At 37.7% G+C, this 17,314-nt stretch overlaps 2 protein-coding genes across 4 annotated transcripts; both read left to right on the plus strand.

Moving 5' to 3' along the window:
* The first annotated feature begins 1,153 nt into the window (after positions 1-1,153).
* arfgap3 (ADP-ribosylation factor GTPase activating protein 3) lies at positions 1,154-11,479 on the plus strand. 2 transcript variants are annotated; one of them, XM_042511448.1, is made up of 16 exons: positions 1,154-1,325; positions 2,472-2,590; positions 3,511-3,583; positions 3,704-3,835; positions 4,007-4,087; positions 4,530-4,623; positions 4,715-4,774; positions 4,866-4,912; positions 5,021-5,169; positions 5,839-5,970; positions 6,072-6,197; positions 7,128-7,268; positions 7,423-7,549; positions 7,741-7,828; positions 8,979-9,103; positions 9,200-11,479. In XM_042511448.1, exons 1-16 carry the CDS (start codon positions 1,257-1,259, stop codon positions 9,215-9,217), a joined length of 1,581 nt encoding a protein of 526 aa, XP_042367382.1. In that variant the 5' UTR covers positions 1,154-1,256; the 3' UTR covers positions 9,218-11,479. The 2 variants fall into 2 exon arrangements, with proteins under 2 accessions (XP_042367382.1, XP_042367381.1); XM_042511447.1 differs by lacking the exon at positions 9,200-11,479 and having other exon boundaries at positions 8,979-9,127.
* Positions 11,480-12,010: 531 nt separating this feature from the next.
* LOC121961334 (IKBKB interacting protein) lies at positions 12,011-17,161 on the plus strand. Of its 2 annotated transcripts, XM_042511281.1 has the most exons (4): positions 12,011-12,964; positions 13,056-13,173; positions 16,081-16,293; positions 16,488-17,161. In XM_042511281.1, the coding sequence occupies exons 1-4, from the start codon at positions 12,759-12,761 to the stop codon at positions 17,052-17,054; spliced, it is 1,104 nt and encodes a 367-aa protein (XP_042367215.1). In that variant the 5' UTR covers positions 12,011-12,758; the 3' UTR covers positions 17,055-17,161. The 2 variants fall into 2 exon arrangements, with proteins under 2 accessions (XP_042367215.1, XP_042367214.1); XM_042511280.1 differs by lacking the exons at positions 16,081-16,293; positions 16,488-17,161 and adding an exon at positions 14,352-16,018 and having other exon boundaries at positions 12,012-12,964.
* The last annotated feature ends 153 nt before the right edge of the window (positions 17,162-17,314 follow it).

A 17,314-nucleotide genomic window follows, 5' to 3' on the forward strand; every position in this document is an offset into this window, starting at 1 on the left:
TGCCCTTGTCATGATATTTTTTTTATCTTTAACTTCTCAGATATGATCTCAAGATATTTACTGGGTCTAAAAAGAGCTTCATCTTTTTCGTTTTGAATATACTTTTTGTAACATTTAACATCAAAAGTTAAGTTTCACAGTTCTGTTGAGGATAATGTCAAGTGAGGCAAAAGACAGTTCAGCTGGTTTAAATTTAATGTTTGTTTAAGCAAAAATAAGAAAAATATGAAGCCTCTAAAGTCTCAGAATGTGAAATATTTTATCTTGTGTGAATTAGTTAACAATACACACTTTTTTGGGGGGGGCAACTTATTTATCTCGTGCACAAGATAATTATCTTGTGAGAGGAAGTTCTTTTTTGTGCACAAGATAAGTGGAATATTTTGTGTGCAAATAACAAAAAAATCTTATTCTATAAACTGCATAATTATCTTGAGTGCACAAGATTAAGAAAGAAATCACCTTTTGGGACTTTAGGGGCTTAAATTACATGGAAGTCAATACACCAAAGTTCTTTACAGAATCTTACAAGTTTGTGCAACTTTGTATGTATTTACACCACTCAATGTTACTGTGTCATTTTGTCTCCAAATACTCTTGTATAGTTGCTATTTTTCATTTTAGTTTAGGTATCTCTTATTATTTATCTGTTACTTTCTATACTGAAATTTGTATATATTTCTTTCCTTGTATTGCTGCATCAACCTAATTTACCTTCTGGTGATTAATAAAGGTTTATCTTATCTTATTTTAGGATGAGACCAAATTCAGTGGAGGAATGTGGCATTCTTTATTTCAAAGGAGTAAGATTGTACATATTCATATTTGATTAATTTGCATGGAGTAAAAAAAGGGGGAATACAGAAAGATAAATTGAATCAATCTGCACCTTGAATTAGAGGTTGATATTGCCTATTCAAGCATACCTATAGATTAAACAGTGTTTAAATTTATATATAAATGTTCATAAATGAGATATAATTATTTACAAAAACTACTTTTACTTTTCAGACATCAATAAAAGACCCCAAAATGCCATAAACGCTGTAAAAACATAACTGAAAGAACATTACTACACTACCCAGAAGCCCTTACGACAATAACATAACCACGTGTCGTTTTTATCCAATCAGAGCCTGACCATGATGTTCTCCTATTGACGTGTCGTATTCAGTTATTATTGAGGAAAAACACGGGCTGTTTTTCCTGTTTCTTCTTCTCTATCAAACCGACAGTTATTAGCAACAGATAAAACAATGTCAGAGCCCAGTAAACACGATATCGCAACGATTTTTAAGCGTCTTCGCTCCGTCCCTACGAATAAGGTGAGAGTTTTTACACGGCGGTCAGTTTACTCTCTTTAACAAGGAAGTTCAACTGACACGTCGCACTTTGGGGAAACGTCAAAGCTAGCTTTAATTTAACAGCGTGATTTAACAAATAGCTTATACGTGAAGATTTAAAATGGGTCTTTTTGATTGAATTGTGGCCTGTTGACAGTTACAGGTAAATAATGTGTCAGAAAACTTCACCAGACGTAACGTTAGCCAAGTGGTTGACAGTTAGCTGCATTTTGACAGTTGGCGTTGAGCTAGCTGTGTTTGTTTAGGCTTCATTTTTACCATAAACTCCCCCAAAGCCTTCAGCTGACCTGGAAAAACTGCAGGGCAGTAGTTAATGATAATCACAAACAAACAGTGCTTTTAGCTTTATCATTAACAGTTATTTTCACTGAGAAATTGACAACCCTTCACAAACAGCTGTTTGAATCAGCAGCTAATGTCACAGGCAACCTGCACTTTAGACAAAAAAGTATTGGAAAATAGATAAATAAAATACTTTGAAAATAATTAAAAAAAACAAAAATAAAATATTTTTAAAAAATGATAGATGAATAAATAAAACACATGCACTTAAGACCTTGCTTGCTTCCACGTCTTTTTTATTGATTAGGACAATTGATTTTAAATGATAATTTCAGTCCATATTATTTTATTAACCCCTTTGAAACCTGAGCAAATTAGCTTGATTTCTTTCAAAAACATGGGAAGAAGGCAATGCATAACAAAATAAGAAGTTACCCAAAAATTAGATTAAATAAATAAATAAAATAAATAAATAAAAATAAAAGAACATTTACAAAAGCAAAAATGGCCTTTAAAGATGTACATTTTTAACATGATTTAAATATGTAATGATGATAATAATAAATATAGTTTTTAGTGAGCTTTTTTTATTTTTTCACAAGATATTTGTCCCCTACCTTTTTTGTTTTTCCTTGGGCACTTTTTCAGGTGTTTTTTTTTTTTTTTGTTTTTTTTTTTAAATAACTTTCTGAATCTACTCATTTGTGAAACGTTTATTACTTTTATTGTATGTTTATTAGTTGCTTTTTTTAACCCATGTTTTTGAAAGAGGCAGCAAATTGCTCAGGAGATAAAGCTTTTTTTTCTTTGCTTTCTTCCTTCCAGGTTTGCTTTGACTGCTCAGCTAAAAACCCCAGCTGGGCCAGCATCACTTATGGTGTGTTCCTGTGTATAGACTGCTCGGGGACACACAGGTCTCTCGGGGTGCACCTGTCCTTTATCAGGTAGGTCAGTAATTATCAGAACAAAAGTGCCTCATGATAGGAAATGTTTTACATTTAGAGGAAATGTAAATCACAATATCAAACAGAGAAGGGCTGTTTCAGAAAATCTGATAGTCTGATTAAAAAATGTAAATATATGATTAATGGGCTGTGAGATTAACTGTGTCACTGTGACATATGTCAATACCTTGTAACTTATGTGATGAATTTTATGTACCTTTTTTTCCTTTTTTGTGTCACCAACCACCAACATTTTAATTTTGTTTTATTTATTTGATGTTATTTTTTGTTTGTTTGTTTTTCTTTTGCTGTTGTTTTTTTTTTTTTTTCTTGTGCATTCGTGGTTGATGCCTTTTTTTTTTTTTTTTGCTGTATTTCTATACCATTCTTCACAATCAAGAACCAATGTTGCAAAAAAGGTCCTGTCAAGTCCGGTTTAAAAAAAGAAATAAGTAAAAAACCAAGAAAATTTAATTCACATACAATTTTGATTTCTGATGAATTTGGTTTCGAATGGTGAAATGTTAATTTTTGCAAAATAATATTTAAAGTTGAGCTCCTTTAGTTATTTTTTTCTCCTAAAGTCTAGTGTTTAGTCTTGTTATTTTCATCTCACTTAACTAAAAATGTTTTTTCACATCTAGTGTTAGATTTTACTTTAGTTTTAGTTTACTATAACAACCTTGCCACAGATTACTACATCTCCTTGGCCGAGTCAGACTATAATGAATTACAGTAATCTAATACTGATAACACAAATGCACAGGATTTAAAAGATTCTTAATATGAGTAGAAAACATCCCGAAAAGTGTTTAATGATGGGGAGAATTTTTTTTCAGAACCTATTTGTCCCTATCAAACCATTTAGTGACATGGAAATTGAAAGTTTGTTAAAATGCTGATCGTGTTGCGTTCCACAGGTCCACTGAGCTGGATTTCAACTGGTCGTGGTTTCAGCTGCGATGTATGCAAGTTGGAGGCAACGTCAGTGCGGTCAGTACCTGAAGGCAACATATCAACACACCATCCACAGATTGTAATCAAAGCACTGCTTGATACTCATGGGATTTAACTTAACTCTTCCTCTCATCTTTTTTTTTTGTATCCGTTCAGATTTCATTTTTCAACCAACATGGGTGCACAGCCAACGCTGCCAATACCAAGTACAACAGCCGAGCTGCTCAGCTGTACAGAGAGAAGATAAAGACATTGGCCACGCAAGCCACCAGACGCCACGGCACTGATGTAATGTTTGCTTACTCTCTTATTACATCCTCCGCTTGCAGGTTGCTCTGCAGCAATTGAAAATTTTGAAAAACAAATGTTGGCTTCTTCTTTGCGTAACACACTTTGTATAAAATACATCTTGAAGTGCGCAGATAGCTGTATCAGTTTTACTGCTCTCCTCCTGTGCAGTTGTGGCTCGACAGTCAGGCTCCTCTCTCCCCGACATCCCCAGACGACAAACAGGTGGATTTCTTCAGTCTGCATTCACAGGTGAAGAGTGCATCCCCCTTTCTTTAGTGTGATTTTTATTAGGGGTCGACCGTCAGTGGTTAAAGAGATTGATCATCAAACTCCAACACAAAACTCTGTTTAAATGCCTTAAGCAAATGTTTAATCAAAACTGAAACGTTCAACATCATTTAGAGCAAGTTATCAGCAACTTTTTTTTATAAAGTCAAGTGAAAATTTAAATAAGAATGAAGAAATTTTAAAAAAAGCTCCTGAAGGTTTTTCAAAATAAAAGTTTCTCCCATGATGACACTTTTCTTAAAATAAAACACCAATACAGATAATCTGCAAAATACCAAATATCTTCCTCAATAATTAGCCATGCCGATGATCTGTCGACCCCTCATTTTTATCCACATTCATGCTTGTTTGATACTCACACAGCGACAGAGGATTTTACTGTGAGTGTGTGTTTACTTCCCAGACTCCTCCCGAAAATCTGAACATGGCCAAAATGAGTCTCAGCTCCTCCACATCAGAGAAGCCTTCAAGCGTGGAAAAAGATGAAGACAGTAATGGTATTCACAAAGTACAACCCTTACGAACAATAGCTGTTTTTATCTTTGTCCCATTTCTGCGGCTCATCACACGTACATGAAAACTTTTCAGGTAATCTCGATGAGGGTCCCAGTGTGGACATGCTGAGTGTTTCTCCCAAAGCAAATCTAGGTTGGTTTACATTCGTCACATTTACTTAAAGATCTTGTTTATGTAGTAGAATAACTGTAGATGTAACTTTACTGTCCTTTGGTCTCTCCAGAGCCGTCCTCTCTCATCAAGAAGAAGCCAGCTGCTGCCAAGAAAACAGTACGTAGTCATAGTAACGTGTGGTTGGACAGTACGGATTAATGTAACTGTGTGTGTTCACAGTATTTGCACTCATGGCGTTTTTTTGTAAAATGTGTCTGCCTCCAGTTGGCCTCTAAGAAAGGCGGTCTGGGCGCTCAGAAGGTGAGCAGTAAGAGTTTTTCGGAGCTGGAGAAGAAGGCTCAAGCTGCCGACAAGCTCAGGGAGAAAGAAGAGAGTGAAGCCGCTCCGAAGAACAATCAACCGGAGGAATCCATGTATGTTTCTTTACTTCTTCATTATTTCTGATGTATTTCTTCATCTTTATTCCTCCGTGCTGGCAGTAGCTGTGTGCGGAGGCCTTGTGTTTTCTGGTTGTCCGTTTGTACGTCTTTCCCATTCTCATGAATTCAGTGTCTTTAGGGGATTTGTTCAAATTTGGCACAAACGTCCACTTAAACTCAAGAATGAGCTGATTAGAATTTGTTGTTCGAAGGTCAGGGTGAGCTCACATAACATATTTTTGACCATAAGGTAAGGATTAATTCACTAATTATGATGAAATGTCACACAAATGTCTAAAAGGACGTAATGATGAATTGATGAAATTTTATATCTAATAGGTCAAAATTCAACCGTGACCTTTGCCGTTTCTCAGTGTCATTAGTCAGAAACAGAGGGGGAGACGTTTAGTTGAAATGATGACACTAATTTTAGGTGCCTACCTTCAAACTGTGCTGATTGTGCAGATCTTTTGTGCCGGGGGAAGATGTGTGTGAAGCATCCGTGTCTTCACAGACTTGGATGTAAACCGTATATGACAGGGTCGCACAGGCATACAATCACAAGGCGGTTATTTTAGTTTTTTTGTTCAGTAAATTGATTTTTTGTGCTTCTCCGTTTGTTTAATCATGTTTTTAAAATCCTCCATCCTTCGTCCTTCTCAGCGCTCCGTCACTGAGACTGGCCTACAAAGATCTGGAGCGACAGAGGAAAATGGAGGAGAAGAAGCTGATGGGATTAGAGGGGAAGAAGAAAGAGCAAGCTGAGAGACTGGGCATGGGTCTGGGCATGAGGAGGTATGATGATGATGATGATGATGATGATGATGATGATGAGTTACCTTGGAGCTGGCTTAGTTTTCATGCTTCTGTTTCCTGCTCTCATTATCATCCTGTAGTGGAGTGTCTCACTCTGTGACGGCGGACATGCACATAATCCAGCAGGAGAATCCACTGGGCGCCAGGAGCACCAAAGGACGACGGTTTGCGGATGACGATGATGATGACGGGTCCTTCACCTCTAGGTCAGATAATTATTATTTCTTTATCTGTTATGATTGATGTTATTATTGATATGTTTACTGAATTTTGCATGTGAAGATTATTTTGTGTTCCACTGCAATATTTTGTTGTTTTCAAAGTTATGAAATTTACCTGCTGTTGCAGTTTGGTTTTTAACCCTTTGAAATGTTGGTGAATTGGCTTTAGTTCTTTTAAAAACACAAGAAGAGTCACTTAACAAGAAATGGCCAAAAAATTAGCAAGAAATTAATAGAAATCACCTGAAAATAAGAAGAAAAAAGAAAAGTAAAAAAATATATACAAAAAGGAAAATATCCTCAATATTGTGCAAAAAAGATTTTTCTGTAATAATTTAATATAAATTATTCAAATTAAATATGATTTTAAATAAGAGAATAAAAAAGTCTTCTGGACATTTTTGCATTGTTTTTTGATAATATATCATAATCTCCCCAGCTAATTTTCAATTTATTTCCTCATACCTTTTACAATTTCTTGTGGTTTGTGGGACATTTTCCACCAAGTTTTTCATTATGTTTTTTCCCCTTGTTTTGAAAGAAATGAATCCAATTTTCTCAGGTTTCAGAGGTTTAAATGTTAGTGAAAAGGGTCTGAATACAGTACAAGATAACTGATGGTGTTAAAGGGTTAAAACATGTCATTGAATATTCTGAATTTGCAAGTGTTGCACATATTTATTTAGTTTTTGTTTGTTACTTTAATAATCTGAATATATTGTGAGTTAATGACAGTATTCAAACACTGTCTCAGCAATACTGAACTTTAATATTCCTGGCAGCAATTAATTTAATTGTAATTTTTTAAAAATCTGACTTTTCTCCAGCTTCTTATAACAGCTGATTCAGTTCTCAAGCATTATCTGTATGCACAGCATTCTTCTTATCCGACATTATTTTGTTTTTTGTTTTTAGGGTTTCATCTCGATTTGATGATCAAACAGAGACCTCAGACGGCTGGGACAACAGAGGCGAGGGAGGAGGCTGGATGAAGGAGAGCAAGAAGCCGGAGCCGGACTTCTATTTGACCTCCACTATATCGTCTCTGAACGACAGGTCGGATATTTAATGCACCGTACATCCTGCTGCTCTCACTGTAACAGACGCCTCATGACTTTTCACCACTTTCCGTTGTTGCCTGGTACAGTAGGAAGTTGACCTTTATGCTTTCAGAATACGCAGCCGTTGGTTAGTGTTTATTTGTTTTCAGGCCCTCAGGCAGAAGAAAACCAGAAGCTGTGCCGGTGGTTGACAGCGGAGAAGCTCAGAAAAAGTTTGGGAGTGACGTGAAGGCAATCTCTTCTGACATGTACTTTGGAAAACAAGATAATTCTGAGGTACGCAATGACGACATGCATCCTGCACTTTCCACGTGTTGTGTAAACTGTTAATATCTTGCTGTGCATAAGAGTTGACTTGCATACTGTGTGTTTTTGATTGTAGATAGTCAATAAAGTAATTGCACATATCATTAATTAATTTAATACTCTGCAGAAAAAAAAATTAAAAATGATCTTTTGTTCTTAAGTATGAGGCAAAAACAAGACTGGAGAGATATTCTGGGAGTTCCTCTATAAGTTCAGCGGACCTCTTTGATGATCCAAAGAAACCGGCTGGTAAGAGACCACGATTCAATATCTCATTTAATTAACACTTAAGTTCAGGTTATTGATACAAATGAATTTATGTGTAGTTACCCAAAGACACACTGAGCCTCGTGAAAGAACATTTTCGTGTTTGTGTGTGTATCTTTTTCTGCAAAAATTGCTTGTTTTATGTCACATTTATCAAACTGCACAAAGTAAATTACTAGTTTCAATTTAACGAACTTTTACATGATCTCAAAATTGCTACATGAGGCCTTTTCCTCTTCTTCCCTGGGTTTTGTGTCATTCACAAACATTTTAGCCAAAAGCAAAAAGAAGAACGACAATAAATCATTAGACTGAGAGGCGTGACTATATCTGCGCTGTCGTGCAGAAATAATGAGGCCTTTAGTTGTTTGTTTTTATTTTAGTGTAATTCTGTAATAAGTTTTGACTCTATATCTATTCAGATAAAGGTACTGTGATAGTTTTTAAAAATATAATATGTAACGTTTCATGTTAAGATAAATCTGTAATTGTAGTCTGGGTCATTTGGTTGCCGTCGCCTGTCAGTGGCATCATATCCCCTTTGCGCTGTCTGACAGAAGCTGTTGAATTCTTATCCAGTTTCAAGCCACATTTTTAGGATGTACCATTTATATCTTGGTTGTTTTTGACTAAATGTGAATGTAAATGACTAACCGCATGAAAGATAACAGTCATCGGATACTTGGATCTTAAGATATCAGAAAGACAAGCTGAGTAAACGTTAGCACAGTTCAAAACAGCATAGGACTAACTTTTTTTTAAACTTCAGATAGCTTTATTCAGTAATTTTACTGGTTTTCATCACCTGGTCCATTTGTTTCGGGGAAAAATAAAGAAATTCTAACCAGGAAAAACTGACTGTAATGACATCATTGCTCCGTCCTCTGTTATTGTTTTGATTTAGACCTTTGGCGGCAGAAAAATATATATTTTAAGCCAGAAGTGGTTTTTTCTCCTGTGGAGAGAAGAGTAGACTATCTGTACAAGATTCAAACTACTCATGAATATTGTGCAAAAGAAAATTCTTATTTTAAATCATCTCTGTGTGCCACTTAAAAACAAATCCATTAAGTGGTCCTCGCATGTTCTCCGTCTGTCTGCTTGACTCTTTTTGTTTGTCTTGTGCACACAGCAAGTTCGTATCGTCTGAGCAACGTGCTGCCGAGCGCTCCTGACATGACGCAGCTCAAACTGGGAGTGCGCTCAGTCGCAGGAAAACTCTCCGTCATGGCCAGCGGCGTAGTTAACACAATTCAGGTCGGTCAGAAACACGGCACGTAAAAACATCTTATCTGCCAAACCTAAACTCTAATCTCAAAGTTCTAATAATGTTTTTTTAATTTTTTTTCCCAGGATCACTACGGCTCTTGAGTCATGGAGTATCTCCTCTTGGATTCAGCGCAGTCGTCCTCGGTTTAACAGAGTCAGATAAGTTTCTCAGATGAGCATCAAAATTTAACCCCCAATAATCCCCACAGTTATCTAGTTTTTAATGAGATAATGTATATAAAATTATTGCTGGAACCAAGATGATGGAAGCACAATATTTTCAGTGGAATAATGTTTCCCTGCAGGCATCTTGAAGGGAGATTTACATTTATATTTCAGTTATGAAGAATATTTAGTTTGCAGTTGCTTGGTTGGCTTTGAGGTCTTGGGGTTTAAATATTTAGAAGTATTATATGTAGCAGAGGGTTTATGGTGTTTTGAAGGATGGTTTTGATTCTTTTAGTTGACAAGGTAAAAAAAAATCTAAGCAGTGGAGACAATTTTAATTGGTTAACATACTCTCGCTCATATGCTGGAGTTTTAGGGCCACATTGAGGAAAAATGTTTTTTTTCTCGTAATATTATGACTTTATTCTCTAAACTTTTTTTTTCTTGAACATGGCCCTAATCCTCTGTCGTACGCTCATTACATGCTCAGTGTTTTGGGCTTTTTTTTGAGTCGAAGAGTAATTATATTTTACTTTTTTTTGCACGTTCCTGCAGATTTGAAAGTGTCCTTTCTGTCCCCGAAGTGCACTTATGTTTGCTCCACCACAGACAGGACCAAAACTTGACAAAGAGGCCTTGGGGGACCAGATGTATATTATCTTAATCGCGCACACGATCAGTTTTTTAAATTGAAAGTGGCCTCATTAGCATATAAGCTTCACTATCTTGCAAACATGTTTTGCGTTTCTTTGTTTTGAATGGCATCTGTAATCACAGAAGATGGCACGAGGCCTAAACAGCTATTAAAAAGTGAGTTTAAAGGATAAGTTGGACACTTTGAGAAATAATGCTAGTCCGCTTTCTTGCAAGCAGTACGTTGAAAAGACTGATAGCACTCTCTTATGTCTTCTTTTATCTCATGGACAGATAAGACGGTGGTTTCAGTCTGCATCAAAGCAATCTCTTTAATCGCACTAGAATGACCCTGCACGGTGGAGGTCAGCTGCACTTTCTTTCTCAATCCTGTTGCTTTGAATCTGACACTTTAAAACGTTGAAATACGGTCAACATTGTAACGTGTAGATAAATTGAATTTTGAAGGGTGCCTTGTGATGTTTTGGTTTTAATTTGTAGCTTCTTTCTGTTGGTGTTTACATGTCTGCAGTGACTTTCTACGTTGCCCCCTTTTGGTATTTAATTTAAAGACTCTTGAAGGCTGGAATTTCCTGATGCGATGGGACCTTTTGTAGCTTTTGAGGCCCTTTGGACAGCGACACATGTCCACTTAAACTAGGAATCCCTTTAATGCCTTCATTTTTTTGTTGCTGTAACATACTGCCAAGGTCATATCTTTAATTCTGAACTGTTTTGGGGGCACAAATAGCCCTACATGTGATGCTATTGTGTCATTTTTTGGATTTGACATTTAAAAGCAATAGAAAGAGCAGTTTGATATTGGTGGCTCTGGTATGGAATAACTACGGCATGTGCTTTAGCATTTAGGAAAAGCTTCCTGTGAGCTTTTTTAAGATCTGATTGGAAACTGGGTGATTATATTACTGAGCAATTACTGTACTGTTTATGCTTCTCAGGAGTTTATTTTCAGTTAAAAAAAAAAGAAACACTAAAAGTTGTAGATCCTTCAATGGCCAAATATTTGTTTACTCCATCACTCAATGCCTTAGTCCAAAGATCTCTTATTAATGCGCCCTCACATTGCAAAATTGTCGAGTCATCTGGTTACCTTTTTGCACATTATTTTCGTAATAAAAAATGCATGTGGCAGCTTTTGCTTGAATGTACTGTATCGCAAATTTGCCTCTAAGTTGTCGTTGCGTCCATGTTAATTTGTTGATCTTTGTAAGATTGTGTCTTCTGCTGTTGAATATGGTTAAATGTTACAGAAAAGAATAGTAGCTTGCGAAATATGCATGGCCCTTTTAGTGAGTAGGACACGCCCACACATCCTGAATACAAGATGGCATTCTGCTGATGGGACCCATTTAATAAGAATAATGATGATGGAATAACAGAGTTGTTCAATAACAACTGTGTACAACTGCTACATACAATGTTGTATAGGGCTTTGAATTACTGTTTATAGAAAGCTACTGATAATCAAGTTTTGACATATTTTGACACTCAAAATGTAGGTAAGATTTTTGGAAACATGCCAAATAAAAGGCTTGTGCCGAAGCTCTTTTGCCTGGTCATTTTGTACCCGAACTGCACAGAAATGCTTGCTTGATTGACTCGTAATTAATTTGTTAGGAAATAGTGAAAATGTCCATTATCCAAGCTGGCAGCTTCTCCAGAGTTAATATAGTTGTTTTTTTTATAGTCTTTATTTTTAGTTAGCTCCCAAAGAGGTTTGCTCATTTCATCTTAGTTGTTTTTCTTTTAGTTTTTGAGAAAGTTTCATTTTTTGATTTTTAAATTAGTTTCAGTAATGTGTTTTTTGGTTTTTTTTGTCGTAATATGGTGGCATTGTCAGGGGTAAGATGAATTTTATTGTTGATAGATTTTTTTTTTATTTTATGCTTTTTAAAACAGCATTACAATCTGTTTCACAAGACAGCAAAAAAATACATACAAGCCATACAAATCAATAGGTTTTAAAAAGAAAACAGATAAAGAAAAAGTGTAAAAAAAAAAAAACAAAAAACAAAAAATGTTTCAGAAATGAACAAATTCTCCAACTGTAACTGCACATTTTTGTTTTGGTGTGGTTATTTTTATTACACAATATAGTTTATTTTTTCTAATAAAAGTCGGACTTTTATTATAGTTATAGTAACTATTGACTTTATACCTACCTAACTTTTAGTTTTTATGTTTAGTTTTAGTTGACTATAATAACATTTATCTTCACATGGCTTGTGTTATCCTACCAACAGTCTAAACCCCAAAAATATTAACTTTACAATGATTTAAAACAGGGAAAAGCTGCAAATTTGAAATGAAAGCCATCATTATCTCAGCATGGTCACATCAGGACAAATGCTGGCAGCCGCTTACGTGGCTGGCTGAGGCGTTTGTTGTCCTTGATACGGTGTCGGAAATATGAAAGTACAAGCTCAGTTTAACAACTTAAACAAATAAACACGAGTTTGATGATTGTATTTTTAAACCATTGTGTAGCTTGATATAGCTTTATAAATATAATATAGCAATCCATCAATTTTGGAGCTATGGTTGATAAAGTTTTTAACTAGGGTTTTCTGTTAGTTTTTGAACGTACGAGCTTTAGAGGAGCACTTGAAGGCAGCATTTTTCTAAGGAGCAGAGCCTGGCTAAAGGAAAGTTTAACGGTAAAACTAGCCGCTAATTTCACTTTTAACGTTACTTTAGCATCGCGCATTATGCATTTATCAGCAAAAGAAGTGTTTTATGTAGCGCTGCAACGTAATAAATAGCTTGCCAGACTTTAAAAAACTATTTCTGTTGAATTCCTTCAAAGTAAAAGTTAGCTAAAATGCCCGCTGAGCTGAAACAGAGGAAAAAGTCACAGAAACAAAGCGACGAAGTGACTGAAACTTCGGCTGCTAACGGCAAAGATGAAGCCCAAAAAGTGAAGACGGAAGCTGGAAACAACTCAGGAGCAAATAAAACGTCTTCGGATTTGGATATTAGGAGTATAATGTGCTTATTGTCGCTTGTAGCCTGCGGGGCTCTGAGTTGGTGAGTCATAAACCTCAAATTATCATCTGCATCAATGTTATTAAAAGAGTTTTTGTCTTTGCTGATGTTTTTGTGTCTTTCCGGGTTTCAGGGTTGTTCTGCAACAGAATGAGAGGTTTTCTGAAATTGAAGAAAAGTACAAATCTTTACACGGAAAGACTTCAAGTATGTTTGCCATGGAGGAAGAAGTCTTGAAGGTTTCCAAAAAGGTATTTATAATGCAACATGTTTTCAGTGGCACAGCTTTAAAGGACCATTTCACTCATATTACACACAACATATATGAACCTCATGCAGCCAATATTTGATTTTATGTGACCAAGTTTTGAATTAGTAGTGTTTGTGATTTCTACCTCCACCCCCCATACAACTGAGGTGAATGGGATTTGTAGTTTGTAGTACATTAAGCCTTACATCGTCTTAGGGGTAACAAATTACCAGCATCTATGTTAAACAGCATAGAAAAGACCACCTAAATGATTTTTTTTCAACCTGAAATTTGACAGCTTTCCCTAAAATAACCCCAACATTAGATAAAGTAAAACATTGCCTTTGTTCATATTTCCATGAAAGCTGTACAACAACAGGGTAAAAATCTTGTCTTAGGGGTCATTTTTAACAGGCAGTTATAAAATCATTTTCATAACAAAAACCACACACATAGAAATACATCCTCAACGCCCATGCACATAAACTTGCATGCACACACAGCAGCACATGGGTTAGTTGCACCCTCCTTTTTAGATAATTTCTTTTTAAAGAGAAAAACTAAAAGGGAGGGAGGCAACTCCAGGATGTGAAATGTAAAACATGAGACAGAGTATTTACCATAAGTAATTTATATCAGTTTGTGTTTTTTCCCCTTTAATTTCTGTGATTGTAAAATTTGTCTTTCATTCCAAGTAGCATTAAAAAGTTTTTTTAAAAGTTTATTTATTTTGCCTATAGCTGTAGGAGCCCATTTTTCTTATACAAATTGGTTCTTGTATCTTTGCTTTTATTTTGAAAAAGCATTCAAGTATTCAGCCCTGGAGAAAACCATCAGTCACAACTCATACACTCATACAACATATTCGACCTGTTACAATGGTGGTCACATACAGACTTTGAGCTATTGTAGTGGGCACAAGTCAGAAGAGTTGGGAACTACAGACGTACATGTGTAAAGTTTTAGAAAAACGACTGTCAACTCAGCCTTCTCGCAGCATCTCGCATCTCTAAAATCCACATCTGTGCGCTCTTTAACACTTTCATGGTTCACTTCTATTGCACACAGTGCCTTTGTGTCTGCATGCCTTTTGCTTCCTGCTGTATCTGTTCTTTATGAGTACTGAGGACGATAGAGCTCCCACAGAAACAGCCCTCCTGTTTTGTGTTGCGGCTGCAGCTTGCTGCCTCTGAGGAAGACCTACGGGAGGCGCTCTCCACCGTCTCCTTGGCAACGAGACTCCAGGAAGACATCACCAACCTCCATGCCGCTGTGATGGAGATGCAGGATGACGAGAACTCTGCCTCCCGTGACCTGCAGACAGTCAACGCTCACTTCCTCAACGTGACGGAGATGTGGCAGGAGCGACTGGCCGCCATCAACTCCGACTTGTCCACCCTGAAGGCCGAGTCACGGGAAGCTCATGCCACAGCCACAGAACGGGTCAACGAGGCCGAGCGGAAGGCTCGGTCGCTGGCGGAGAAGCTGGAGGAGCTGGAGGACAGCACAAAGAGGAACGCCAGAGCTATGGAGCGCACAGAGGAAGACGACGCCAAGCGGGCGCGGGATCATCTGGACTGGAACACCAAGCAGGTCCAAAACCTGGAGCAGCAGATCAGCAGCTTGAGCAAAAGGGAGGCGGAGCTCAGCTCTCTGCTCCAGGAGCACATTCCCCGGGCGCAGGAGTGTGAGGAGCACCTGCCCCAGGTGGAGGAGGCGGTGCGCTCCATCCTGAAGCTGGCGAGTGATCTGAGCGGGGCGGAGAAACGGCTGGAGGAGGTGACGTTACAGGTTTTTGGGACTGAGGACAGCATGCTGAAAGCACTCAATGAAATCCTTGAGATCAGACAGGAGCTGGACACGCTGCAGGCTCAAAACAGCATCCTGAAGATGAAGAGCGAGTTATCCGTGGTCAAAGAGGCGGTCCGTGAACTCACCATGGTGCTGAGGGAAAACAGAGTCGACAACGAGAAGGACTCAGACACTCTGGAGGACGAAGGATGGAAATACGAAGAGGATGAGGAGTGGGAAAAAGACAACACGGATGAGACAGCTCAAACGCCACATGATGTCCTCACTGAATGATGTCATTGTTTTGAGTCAGCGAGGGAAAAGGAGCGGCCCAGTCTTATTATTTGCTGTAAAAAGTTCAGTGTGAATGTTTTTCAAAATGTGTGCCTCAGTTTCAAGTCAGAAAATTGGTGATTGTCACTGCATGAAAGTTCCCTGAATTCAGCTCTAGTACACATGCACAAGTACAATCAAAAATATTTATTTTAATATTTGTTCACAGATTTGTTGTTGGCTTTTTTTTAGTAATTGTGTACAACATTTCCCATTACTCTTAATAGTGATACAATATTAGTACTAGTCTTTCCAAATGTTTTTTTTAACCTTTATTTTAGGATTTTCAGCCAAGAACAAATGGTTGATACAGACTCCTCCCACACACACATTTATTTTATTTATTTTTTAGACTAAATCTGTTAACTGATAAATCAAGAAATATAGTCGATAATGAAAATAATCATTAGTTACAACTCTTAATCTGATCTCCGTCAGTTACTGTATATTTGGTACAGAAATAGCTTTTATACATGTGTAATAAATCCTTATGTTTTTAATGACAATAACATTTCCATCACATTTTGGTTTCACAACATGGCCATCATTTCATCACTGAATGTATTAGATATTATCACCTTTTTGTATTAAAAATGTCTAATTGTTAAAAATTGTCTTTGTCCTCCTCTTTAATTCTCCTGTGTACTGCAGCAACAGTTTGTCTTTTTTGTTTTCTTAAAGGAAAATACTCTGTAACTGTATCTTAATTATTTCTTTTTTCAAATAACACGCAAACGTACAGCTGTTGTATGTATCAATCCATGTGCTGTTTGTGCCGTTTCAGTGTGAGAGCGTCCAGCTGATGCTTGAGGGTCTCGGGAGTCATCGGGGGACTCAGCTGGAGGGTTTGGAGAAGGACGTGAGCCGGCTGAAGGAGTGGGCCTCCGGGCTGACCGAGACACGTGCTCAGCTTCAGACCAGCATGGCGTCACTGAGAGACGCCGTGGGACAGATCGAAGAGCGCACCTCTGCCATTGCGAAGGACTTTGCAAGCAAGGTTTGTGAGACAGATGTCCTCGCCGCAGTGGCCGTGGGTTTGACTCCAACCTGCGGCCCTTTGCTGCATGTCATCCCCCTTTCACACTTAAGCTTTTTCATCCTAATAAAAGCCAAAAATCTTTAAAAAAAAAAAACAACAACAAATAAATAAGAAAGAGTTTCTGAGCGTGTTCTTCTGTTTTCTGCCTGTAGGTGGCGTCAGTGAGGACAGACGTGCGCAGGATGGACGGCCTGCAGTCTGAGCTCGAGTCTTTGCTCGCTCAGCTGGCAGAGCTGGAGGACAAGACGTCTCAGGTGGAACGCAGTATGGTCAAACGCATCGGGGACGTGCTGGCCAGCAGCATCGACCGAGTCTCAAATCTCCGCTCTGCTTCTGAACGCAACACTCAGGCCATAGAGCAGCTCCGCAGGCGCATCCCTGAACTCACCGCCGCTGACAAACAGATCTCTGAGCGCCTGATGGAGCTGGAGAGCGGCAGAGCTCGTCTGATAAGAACAGTGACCTTTGCCAGCGACCTCAAACCAAAAGTTGCTGCGATTAAGAGAGACTTCGGGGCGTTTGAGCCTCAGCTGTCAGACCTGACTCTGCGGATAGGAAGACTGGCAGAGGATCTGATGGAGAGAGAGAAGGAGGTCGCTGAGCTCAGACAGACACTGAGTAACCTCACTGCAGTAGAGGGAGATTTAAGTGTAACAACTAAACAGGTTAGTGAAATAGCTGATTTATCTGATATTGGAGAAATGCACCAGCCAACATAAGCGACACACTTCGACAATCAACATTTCCTCTTTTGTTTTTCTCTGCAATTACACCTGGTCACCTGTCACACTGCTGGTTGAAATAAATTGTTTTATTATAAATTAAATCAGTATGAAAAGTTTTTTAAACTCTGATCTAACCTCAGCACGGAAAAAGCAGTTATCTCGACGGTTGGGAGGTTTGATGTCTTATTTATGCAGCGTCTGATATAAACATCCTTTTTGCAGGGTAGAAAATTCATGTGTTCATGTGAACTCAC

Source organism: Plectropomus leopardus, chromosome 22 (genome assembly GCF_008729295.1).
Source record: "Plectropomus leopardus isolate mb chromosome 22, YSFRI_Pleo_2.0, whole genome shotgun sequence".
Lineage (NCBI taxonomy): Eukaryota > Metazoa > Chordata > Actinopteri > Perciformes > Serranidae > Plectropomus > Plectropomus leopardus.